At 41.9% G+C, this 10,914-nt stretch overlaps 3 protein-coding genes across 4 annotated transcripts in view; all 3 read left to right on the plus strand.

The window, feature by feature from the left end:
- The window catches only part of LOC111597220 (protein commissureless 2 homolog), a 34,674-nt gene extending 29,012 nt beyond the window's left edge, over positions 1–5,662 (plus strand). For both annotated transcript variants that reach the window (XM_023311802.2, XM_023311800.2), the window contains one exon: positions 4,852–5,662. In XM_023311802.2, coding sequence (XP_023167570.2) covers positions 4,852–5,594 — 743 coding nt within the window. In that variant the 3' untranslated portion in view covers positions 5,595–5,662. The remainder of the gene's footprint in view (positions 1–4,851) is intronic.
- Positions 5,663–7,119: 1,457 nt separating this feature from the next.
- LOC111597340 lies at positions 7,120–9,104 on the plus strand. The gene is made up of 5 exons (XM_023311985.2): positions 7,120–7,185; positions 7,241–7,979; positions 8,107–8,351; positions 8,402–8,567; positions 8,626–9,104. The coding sequence occupies exons 1-5, from the start codon at positions 7,120–7,122 to the stop codon at positions 9,102–9,104; spliced, it is 1,695 nt and encodes a 564-aa protein (XP_023167753.2).
- A 114-nt stretch (positions 9,105–9,218) lies between these two features.
- LOC111597290 (phosducin-like protein) lies at positions 9,219–10,377 on the plus strand. Its single transcript, XM_023311905.2, has one exon. The coding sequence runs from the start codon at positions 9,308–9,310 to the stop codon at positions 10,145–10,147; it is 840 nt and encodes a 279-aa protein (XP_023167673.1). The 5' UTR covers positions 9,219–9,307; the 3' UTR covers positions 10,148–10,377.
- The last annotated feature ends 537 nt before the right edge of the window (positions 10,378–10,914 follow it).

Below are 10,914 nucleotides of genomic sequence, written 5' to 3' on the forward strand. Positions count from 1 at the left end.
GCACCACTCAGGCCACTACAACAAAACTAAATCCACTGACGCCGCTGGCAGACTTTTTTTACGCTCTTTCGCTCTCTCTCTCTTTTTTCGCTCTCACTTACTACGTCTTTTTTGTTCTTTGAGTAGATGGCAGATGGCGAGCTAGTTCACTCATTGGTGTTGCCAGACAATAACAAAGCAGATCACTATTGCCACCCTGTTAGGATCTTGAATATTATAAACGATATGGCAAGACAAAACTGTTGTTGTACTGTTATTAACATAATATTGTTAATTGTGTCGTTTAACATGTGGAAGTGTTCAGTGCAGACCGCTAACAAAATGATCAACCGATATCATTTCATATATTATCGATAATGAAAATATAACGTACATTTGAAAGTAATACAGCTGCTGCTTGGCCCAGCTAATGTCGTTTTGATAGATATTTCACGCTTGCCAAACCATATTTGGCAGTCAAGCCAAAACTTTTTGACTATGCGGCTCACGCACTCAATTGGCACGTTCTAAATGTGGCCTCCAGTGCATCTTTTAGTGTTATTTTTCTTCGTTTTATGCGGGTTTTCTTCATCTTGGTCTTTTTGTGCTATTTCGTGGTTAACACACATACACACATGCACACCTAAATGGTAGTACACAGGCCTATTGTGTGTATATTTTCTTCTTTTTTATCATGCCCGGAGTGTGTACATTGTTTGGCCGCATTTTGTTACGCCGGGCAACATGTGCAAAAGTCAATTTGAAAATTGCGGCAAAGCCAGCCGCAGCAATGTCGAGGTCCCCCTGCAGCCCGCCCCACTACTAAACATGCTGCTGCTGCTGCTGCTGCTGCTGGTAGTACCAACTGGTACTTTGCGGTCCACTTTTCATTGACGCCGCCGACGCACATAAACAACGTGCTACGACGACTCCGACCGGAACCCCACTAAAAACCCCGGCCCGAGCCGCACCATTGGCAAGTTGTTTATATTGTTTTTAATAACATTTAACGCTGTGGCAACATGTGCGTGGTGCACTGCATAAATTACTCCAAATGCCTATGCGGCATTATAAGTCAAATGCTTTCAACTTAAATTAAAAATAAACAACAACAAAGCATGTTAAGTATATAAAAATCAATTCAATTCTCCACATGTGTTACTTAAATGCCTCCAATTTAAGCGAGTTAAAGCTGGATGCATCCTTAAAAAGTTGTTTAAGCTATTCGAAAATGTTATCTCGATAAAAGATCAGGGCAAGCTATAGGAAGATCTAGATGAAACATTACGATACAGAAAAACAGCTGCACAGAGGCACAGTTAATAACATAATTAAATAATACAAAAGCATATATCTAAGTAGAATCTAATTTGTACCTAATTAATACAAACACCTGTGCTGCTTTGCACTTGCAATCCAAACGAAATATATCTAATACAAAGCCATAATTAATTGAGGTATAGAACGAATAGCTTCATTAGCGTTATTAGCTTCGCAGCTTACCTGGCCCAGCCAGGAGATAATCAGATGTGAAAACATTGTCGCCTAATATCTTGGTCATTGTTATCATAAAGTTAAATTAAGTTTTCGGGGTTTCATTTTCGTGATTTCCTCATTTTTCTAAGCGACTATGAACGAACGCATTGTGGCGGGCGTCTTTGCGCCGGTGAAGTGAAATAAAGGCACGGGAAATGAAATATTTGCGAACAAATAGACACACTTATTACTTTTTGGTCCTGGACGCTGTAGATGATGCTGGTGCTGGCTCCTCCTCCATTGTTAATGTTGTTGTTGAATGCTTTTGGCGCGTGTTCGCTGCTCTGGCAATGTCTTCTTCATGTTGTCTGTTTTGTCCCTTTTTATTGTTGTTGTGCCTTTAACTGACATGCCGTAATTTTTCTTCATTTTTTTCGCCTGTGCACGGTGAAGTCGGCGGCTTGGCTCTCCCCAAAAGATCTCCGAGATGGATGGGTTACTTTCCTAATAATTTAACAGTTAGTTCTAATGCGCCATGCCGACCATGAGGAGCTCGACAAAACTAAAATAGTAGAAGATTCCTAAGGTTACATAAACGTTCTACTGTCTTATATTAAGCTCACAGTTATTTTATATTTTTCTGGGTTTATTCTTGTAGCTCATTTAAAAGCCTTTGAGATCGAAACACATACAACATTCGTGTCGTGTTCCATGTTCGGTTCAGCCATGCCAACATGTTCATAATCATTTTTCTTGTTTCCACAACGCCGCAGCCAAAGAAAAACATTGCAATTTCCTCAGAAGTAGACTCGGAAAACATGTTGAGAGTGGACCGAAAAAATATTTGCATGTACCTGGGAACAAGTTTAATTAGTTAAGCGAAATCCCCTTACCTTCGCACCAGACGCATAAGCCTTTTGGAGTCTCAAGTGCTTGACAAGAGTCAGACTCCACTGGGAGGTATTGGTTGCAGTTAACGCCTACCGGATAATTCTCCAGACATTGTCTGACTGCCACAACTTCAAATATAAAGTTGAAGCAGAGCTGCCAAGGGGGCCGGGTGGCTGGATGGGCATCGAGGTATTTTGGAGGCAAGCAACTAACAGTAGTCAAAATAATGTTTCAAGGCCGCCCTGGCCCCACACGAAGGGAGAAATTTAAACGGCAATTTGGTGCCGTGTTTACCAACCCCAAGGACAAAGGACAAAGTACATGCGAACGACAGCACCAGCAGCAGCAGCAGCATCCAAAACTGTGGCTTCTGCTGTTTTCTTTTTTGCGCCTTTGCCTTGATGAATGGGGGGTTGGGGCCACCGCAAGGGCAGCAACTGCTTACGTGCCTGGCGAGCATCACACAGCAAGACCTTAGCCCCCGTTCAATGGGGCTGTTGTTATTCTTGGTTATGCCTGCCAGGCGAGGGGCAGAGTCTTGTCGCCATTCGCCAACCTTCCTACTGGGCACGTCATTTTTGGCTGCTTTGGGCTGAGTCGTTTGTTTTCTTTTTTCCTTCGGTATTGGCGCCCAAATCCGCAAAAAAGAAGAAGACCATAGAAGCACTAACGCATAGCCCCCCTTAACATAAACTGTGTTTAACTTTTTCGTGAACGCCCAAATATCTTTGGCCTGCCTTAGGTTATGCTTTTTGCCTTTTGCTTCTTGCTTCTTGCTCTAAGCTGGCGCTGCTTCCTAGTGGATTCTGTTTGGGTTCTTCATGACCTTTAGCATATTGACTAGTGAGGTTTTTGGTGTCCATTTTGCTGTTGGCTTATAACTGGCGGCGCATACTTTATGCACAACGCACTTACACTTTGTGCCTTCTCTCGTATTTTTCTTTATTTATATATATAAATATATATAGATATATATATATATATATTTGTATATACCGTTTCATTCGTTTTACTGCTGCACTTCATTTTATTGTGGTGCTAAGCTGCGCTTGGGGAATTGAAATGCGTATATCCTTGGGGCTTATGGCGACAGACAGTTCATCAAATGAAGCTTTTAAGTGGCCCTCCAGCCAGCTCATAATTTAATATTTGATGCAGCTTTAACACCGAGACTTAAAGAATCGACGTTTTGAGCAAAGAAAATGCTGCCAGACTGTTAGAAATTAGTTTTGAGCACTCTCTGCCTTATCGCTGCTATCGATACTCTTCACGCAATATGGTAAATCAACGTAAGCTAAAAATCATCGAGTAAGTAAAAAATGCTCTTTGGTAAAGATGATGGTAAATGCACTATTAGTCGCTACTCAATTGCACTTATCGATGTTTAAGAAACATCAAAATAGATCGATGCTAAATAGAAAAGTAGAAAAGCAATACTATTTAAATTGAGGATAAGCTATGAACTGTTGCTGCTCCATCACAGACACAGTCAGCGATCGTATGCAGCTTCGATATGTCATTGAATCCGGTCGCCTTACCGCAATTAAACAAAAGTCAATTGAAAATTACATTAAGTCTTAAGCTAAGCTAAGCTGTTTGCACAACAGAGCAGCTTAACAGAGTCAAAATGGGTTTGCCGTATGGTTAAACTACCCTTGCACCTCCATCCCCCGCCAAACAAATGACAATGAGTTTCCATTTTGTCTGCTCGTCCTGTGCCCTGTGTGCATCATCAATTTAATTTCGTAAGCTTACAAAGCGTTGCATAAAAAATGAACGTCCGTTCATGTGGGTGTGAAAACGCTCCCGGTTTTTCCGGTACCACCCCCGCGGCGCCAGCTTTTGAATTTCCCCCCACACAAAAGGGTGTGAACCGAAGCGTGCGCCATTTTCCCATTTTCGTGTGTTTTTTAAAGCCACGCAGCATGCGGCTAATCTTCAAAATCGTGTAGCACGTCTCTAAACGCTTGCCGCATCAACAGTTTTCTCCACAAGTCCAAGTGGGTGGCTTGCTGACTCACCTCCATGTTGAGGGGGCATTGGACAGTTCCCCACATTGTACAACAGGGCAATTGCAATAAAAAATTCTGTTGCCTACTTTTAAGGGTTGGACGCAGGTTGCACATTTCCGGTGGCAGGAGTTTTTAGTAGCTTTTAACAAAACGTTGCGACATTCGAACATAAAAATTTCATTAATGTACATGCCTGCCCTCGCTCCAGAAACTACCAGTAGATAAAGATGGGGGACATGGCATAGTCCCAAAGGTAGAACGGAATTGATTTGGCAATTCGGATTGCTTTTGCCTTTTTGCTGCAAGTTCCGGCAGCGAGTTGAGAGACTGGCAGTGGGTGGAACCTGGCGCAGCTGGCAGATCAGTGCGCAGCCCATATACAGAAATGCATCTCTATATACGTATTTAACATTGGCTAATCCATGGACCATGTTGCCAGCCAACTGACTCTTAAAATTATTATAAAATATTTTTTGACTTACTTTACTTTCAGATCGTGCCAATCATGGTGAATCCACCATTGACGTCTGCCGCCATTGCCCGCCTGAATATGAAGCCGAATCGCTGCCCTCATATACCATTGTCTCCGGTCTGCCCACCTACGATGATGCACTCGAGGAGTTCCGCAAAGCGGGCATTATACTAACGCCTGCCTTTGTGCCCGTCATCAAGATCTTCGAGAACGTCAACAATGAGACTGGCGGCGCCAAGGAGCCAGCCGTTTCCTATAGCCTGGTTGAGAGCACCGCAGCCGATGTGAATGTGGATAACATTTCAATTACCTCCATCACCTGCAATTGCGGTGGCAGCTCGCCCACTGGCTCCCTGCCCAGTTACAGTGCCGCCACAGCAGCTGCCATGGCAGCGGCCGGCGCCAGTGGCTCGCAGCTCACCTCGCAGGTAATTGAGCTGTCACCAGAGCACCTGGCCTCGCTCTCCGAGAAGCGCCTTTCGTTGCAGATCTCATTCAACAATTCGCTGCGTCGCCGCTCCCGCTCCACGTTGCGTAACCACTTGCTGCGCTCCCGCGCTGTGGGGAACACCGCCGGCCTCGGACCCATTGAGACAACGATGCCCAACGTCACAATTGCCACTGGCACAGCGCCAGGACCGGCCAGGGACAGTGACGTGCTGCCGTCCATACATCGATCCTCGTCGTCGGTGTCACTGTCCAGTGAGCGCCAGCTGCTGGATCAGCGCTTGAGGCATTTGCACCATCGTGGCTCCTTGTACTGAGGAGCGCTGCCAATGCCACACGCTCAAATTTCAATTACTTAATTCCTAGTTATAAGCGACGACAACAACAACAAACTGATCTATAAAATAATAAAGTGTTTATACAAATGTTGTAGTTAAACATGCCTGTGTCTCTCTCTCTCTCTCTCTCTCGCTTTCTCGCTCTCTCTCTTTCTTTGCCTAACTCTATCGATGGACTTTAAAAAGGAAAGCTGGAAGTTCGAATAGTTTTGAGCTAAAATGGAGTTTACTTTATTTCAAGTAATTTAAGAACAAGAAAAAAGTATTTTTTAACAGGCTACATTTTTGTAGGGAGTGTATGAAACACTTATATTTGGTATCAACAATAATCTGCTAATTAAATAGGTAATAATATATGAATAATATACATATAATAATTAGCTATATGCTTGCTTATCTATTACGATATTAAGTTACTTCAAAGATATTAAGATATTTTCAAAAACTCAAAAGTTTTCCACACAAAGAACTTATTTTCAAAAGATACTCCTTGATACTATGAGATTTTAAGATGATATTTAGTAGGACTTTGCTTATATAAGGGAAACTAAATATTTTAATATTTCATTTCAAATTTAATATTTTTAATTTATTTAGATACTTTTTAGCTTATTTATAGCTGAATAAAATTTTGTTGTTTTCATTAGCTCAAAATACATAATTCTGGAAGTTATACTATTTTTTATAAAAGACATTAAAGGAATTAGTACGTTAATTTCAACTGACATCTATAGGTATTACATGAAAAATATTAAATAAAAATAATAAAATAAAATAATAAAAAAAAAATAAAAATCATATAGTTACAAAAAACTTTCAAAAATAAGATTAAATTTAATTCGAAAAACATACCATGTTTGGCATAGGCTGAAAAGAGACATCAGTTTCTAAGACTTACTGCTAAACGATCAAGCCTAGTTCAATATCCGTTTCCTTGAAGATGTTATGTGAAATCATCAGGGAACATTATTTTAAATAATCTTCAAAGATTTGTTACTAGTTTTTTTTCAACGGAGATCTTATGTGAATTGGTATCAGAGAACATTATTTTATATAATCTTCAAAGATTGGTTACTAGTTAAAAGTTGTAAATTTGAGCTGGAAAAAATTTCTAAATATACAAAGATTGCAGCAAAACAAATGAATTGAGATAGTCTCTAGAAATTGAGATACGCCCAGAAGCACTGCATTTTAGAGTGATTTCTTAGTGCTATTGGCATACCAAGTGCCAAGTCAACAGTCGAAATAGTAACAAATATTTCGCAAAATTCCAATTTTCATTTCCTTCTTACAGCTTACCGTAGTTAGCATTCGGATTGGAAACATATTGAACACATACACCTCGAGGCAAAAAAATGGTATCTGCGAATGCATGGGGGGAATAGAACTGCCATCCATATAACAAAACAAAACTCTGGCTTGGCGCACGCCATGGCAACGTTTTTGGTTTGTTTATGAAGCGCCGAGGGCTTTGGCGACTTTTCGCAATAGTTTTCCGTGAACGATGAGTGGCACCACACGCAGTGGGCTGGTGCCCACGCCGAAGCGGCATATCAAATACATGAGAAAGGTAAAGGAAGAGTCCACAAGTATATGTTGTAGATGTTCATCTAAAGCATCCACAGCGCAAGAATCACCACGCCGACGATTCGCGTATGCCATTGAAATTTGAGGCTCAGCCGATGCCGCTATCGCTGCGTCCATTTGGTGGGCTTTTTAATCCATTCGCCAAAGGCTGTTCCGTGCTATGCAATCATCCCGCGCCGCCGGCTGTGAAGGATGTCATCAACCAGTTGAAAACATCGCTGGCCATTGAGGGCAAGTGTCCGGCGCAGGTGGCCAAGGAGAAGCCGCTGGAGCAGCAACTGCAGCCGCATGAAGCGGACAATATACCCGAGGATTTGTTTCGACGTTATGCTGAAACGGACTCCAGGCCCATGACACCGACGCCAACTGTGACCAGCATCCATACACGAACCAGCGCCGGATCTTTCTATCGGCGCTGCATCACGCCGGAGTGGGGCAAGCATGAGAATATTCAGCGCAAGAAGATTATATTGGATCTGCGACGCACGCACTCGCAAGAGACGCTCTACTGGAAGCCCAGCTCGGAGCTAACACAGAGCGGCATCGAGGAGGGCAAGAAGCCAAAGAGTGCGGGCGCCAATGAGGATAAGAAGCGGGCCCAGCAGTCCACTGAGCAAAGACCCAAATCTTCGCTCGGTACGGCGACTCTAGCACCGGGCGGTGATCAACATGCTGAACTGGAACAGAAGCCACACAAGATCTGCATCAATGAGCACGACATGAGCGACGACGATGCGCGACGAGGCAAAAAGCGCAAAAGGCTGAAGCCAACGCAGGGTGCGTAAACAGGGATTAGCAATCAAGAATCAGACTAAATAATAATTACAGACTTTGACTAAAAATATACTAAAATTGCATAAACTTTTTATTATCCATATACAATTAATATTTGACATACTCTTAGCCACGACAACATTTCACTTAAGCGAGGATCCCGAGACTCAGGTGGCTGCATTGGGACCCGATTCACTGAATGCCAGCACTAGACCCAGTCTGATACCCAACACGGCTGGCTTGCTGCCCAAGGATCGACGTGAGCTGGAGCGAGAGCCCATTTTGCTGAAGGGCAGTTTCCTAACCGATGAGGCCTTTCAGGCGCTCAAAACGGATCTGACTGTAGATTTAATTGAGAACACATTTGGCAGATATGTTAGTATAGCTCGAGTATCCAAATATCTTTTATATGGATTTTCCTGCAGCTAAATCGTGCACTGCGCGAGGCCATCAAGTATATACCAAAGCCTGTGCATAAGCCAGTAGAGGAAGTGGACAAAACAACTGCGAATCTGAACTCCAAAATGCCACGCAAATTCTCGAAATCCGCCACGAGATTCGATGTACCCATGGATCTATCCATGCTAAAGAGTTTGTACCTAACACAGCTTTAAGGCTCTTAATACAATAATAATTTGTATTCTTATAGACATGACGCCTTGGGATTATCTAAGCAAATATGTTTGGGTCTCACAGCAACGCAAGCAGCTCTATAAACGCGTTTTTCTCAAGTATTTAAGCCGCTGCGAAGAACCGGAAGCGGAAACGGATGATGCGCTCCTTATTGAGTACAAAGAGCGCACAATGGTCTGGCGTAGCCTGCCGCAGGCCCTGGAGGATGTTTTAGAGTTTCATGGAAATGAGCAAAATGTTCAAAATACACTCATGCATTTGGGCTACAAGTCGGATGGCAATGGAGTTTTGGATTTTCGCGCCTGGTGCGGCATTGTTTCATTTGCCGAGCGTTTGACTCTATCGAATCCTGCGTGCAGTGATGATGATTCATGCGATGAACTAGAAAAGGCTGACTTCAATAGCATGGAACAGATAATTGACCAGTTTGAAGTGCCCGATAGCCTACAGAAAATCTTCAAAATAATTCGTATAACACACAAAATAAAGCATTAAATCTCTTTTTGAATAGTTCGCACTAGCTATATCGATATGTTGCTAGAATTTGCGATAACTTTTGGCATATTTGTCATTCACCAAATACGAGCACACAAACAGCTGTTGCTTTAAATATATCGATACTTTTATAGACTTCGGAGTGAGTTTTTGATAAGTTTTCTATAATTAAATTAGAAAATTAGAACAATTAAACTACAATCATGGCCACATTAGAGGATAAATTATTAGGTGAAAAATTAGAGTACTACTGCAGCAGCAGCGAAGGCGAAGACAATGGAGACGACGGCGATGACGAACAAGCTGCTCGTGGTAGCAAAGGAACTGCTGGTGGCTCCGGACTGACAATCAATACAGATCCTAATGCAGCACCACCGGGCGGCTTTCGCCAGCAAGGTTCGACCAATACAGGACCCAAAGGAGTTGTGCAGGACTGGCAGCGCTTTAAACAGCTCGAAGCCGAGCGTCGTGAAGAAACCGAACGCCAGCGTTTGGCTTTGGCTAAAAAGCTTAGCATGACGACTGCAACATCTGCAGAAGACGAGGAACGTAAGCGCCAAGAGGAACTGGACGCAGAATTCGCGGAATTAATGAGCGAAGATTTCCTGCAGCAATATCAAAAGCAGCGTATGGCCGAAATGCTGCGCCAAACAGGCCACCATCAACAATTCGGTAAGGTACTGCAGCTCGGTACCCACGGGGAGTTTCTCTCTTGCGTGGAGCAAGAGAATAAGCACACAACCATCATAATACATATTTACGAGCGCACACAATCAGCCTGCGCCACGCTCAATGGCTGCTTAGACACGCTGGCCAGCGAATATCCATCCATTAAATTTGCCAAGATCTGTAGCTCTGTGGCGGGCATGAGTCGTGACTTCCGCACCAAGGGCCTGCCCGCCCTATTAGTATACAAGGCACAGGCGCTAATTGGCAACTTTGTGCGACTAACCGACGACTTAAGCGATGACTTCTTTGCCTCGGACGTGGAAAGTTTTCTCATCGAGCATGGCATCATTGTAGACAAGGCCTTGTACAATTAAGCTCTGATTGTGAGTTATATAGGACATAAGCTAAAAGAGAGCTGACCAAATAATGTGTTCGAAAGTCTCGCATTTAAGCGGATCGCACTTCAATTTTCAATAAGTTTTCGGTCTCAAATGTATGAATTTAGTTATTTATTTTTCCCATTCAATTACATCTCTTGCAGTTTTGTATACAATTTCTATGAAACTTTTCCTTTCCGTTATGAAAAAAGAAACAAAGAATGTTAATTTATTTTTTCTTTTTATATATGTATACATATATATACAAATGAAGCCAATTTTTTAAAAATATATTCGAAATGCATTCGCAGCAGAATTATATAAATAGTATGTATTTTATCTATGTATGGAAATAAACCCTGCACACTTTTTATGGTAATTCCACTTTACGTTTGTTGTGTTATCTTTTGTTTTTTTTTATGATTCATATACAATTAACATAAGATTTATAATATTTAAGAACTAATGAATGTACTTCACTCGAAATCGTACTATGTAAGATTTATACATATACAATAATATATATTTATTATATATATAGCTTATAGCCTAACATAAACGGGCATTATAAAAAATGATGTTGGTAATAAAAGTTTTGCTAATCAACAAATTGGTGTTGCTTGTATTCATTTCACTTTTTAGTAGGTCCAGCAGATTGGCTTCATACTATGTATGAAATGGCCAACTTCTTAAGTTTTGTTTTCAACTTTAACTAAGCCTAATTACATATATGTAAATATAAATTCAAGTTTCCATTTCTTTCT

This window comes from Drosophila hydei, unplaced genomic scaffold, assembly GCF_003285905.1.
Source record: "Drosophila hydei strain 15085-1641.00,03,60 unplaced genomic scaffold, DhydRS2 tig00000001-arrow-pilon, whole genome shotgun sequence".
NCBI lineage: Eukaryota > Metazoa > Arthropoda > Insecta > Diptera > Drosophilidae > Drosophila > Drosophila hydei.

What these genes read in the sequence shown, in the direction of transcription:
- LOC111597340 (XM_023311985.2), top strand. Translation starts at nt 7,120, where the DNA reads ATGAGTGGCACCACACGCAGTGGGCTGGTGCCCACGCCGAAGCGGCAT. An exon ending in ATATCAAATACATGAGAAAG is followed by an intron (nt 7,186 to 7,240) that starts GTAAAGGAAGAG and finishes AAGCATCCACAG; the next exon opens with CGCAAGAATCACCACGCCGA. An exon ending in AGAACACATTTGGCAGATAT is followed by an intron (nt 8,352 to 8,401) that starts GTTAGTATAGCT and finishes ATTTTCCTGCAG; the next exon opens with CTAAATCGTGCACTGCGCGA.
- LOC111597290 (XM_023311905.2), top strand. Translation starts at nt 9,308, where the DNA reads ATGGCCACATTAGAGGATAAATTATTAGGTGAAAAATTAGAGTACTAC.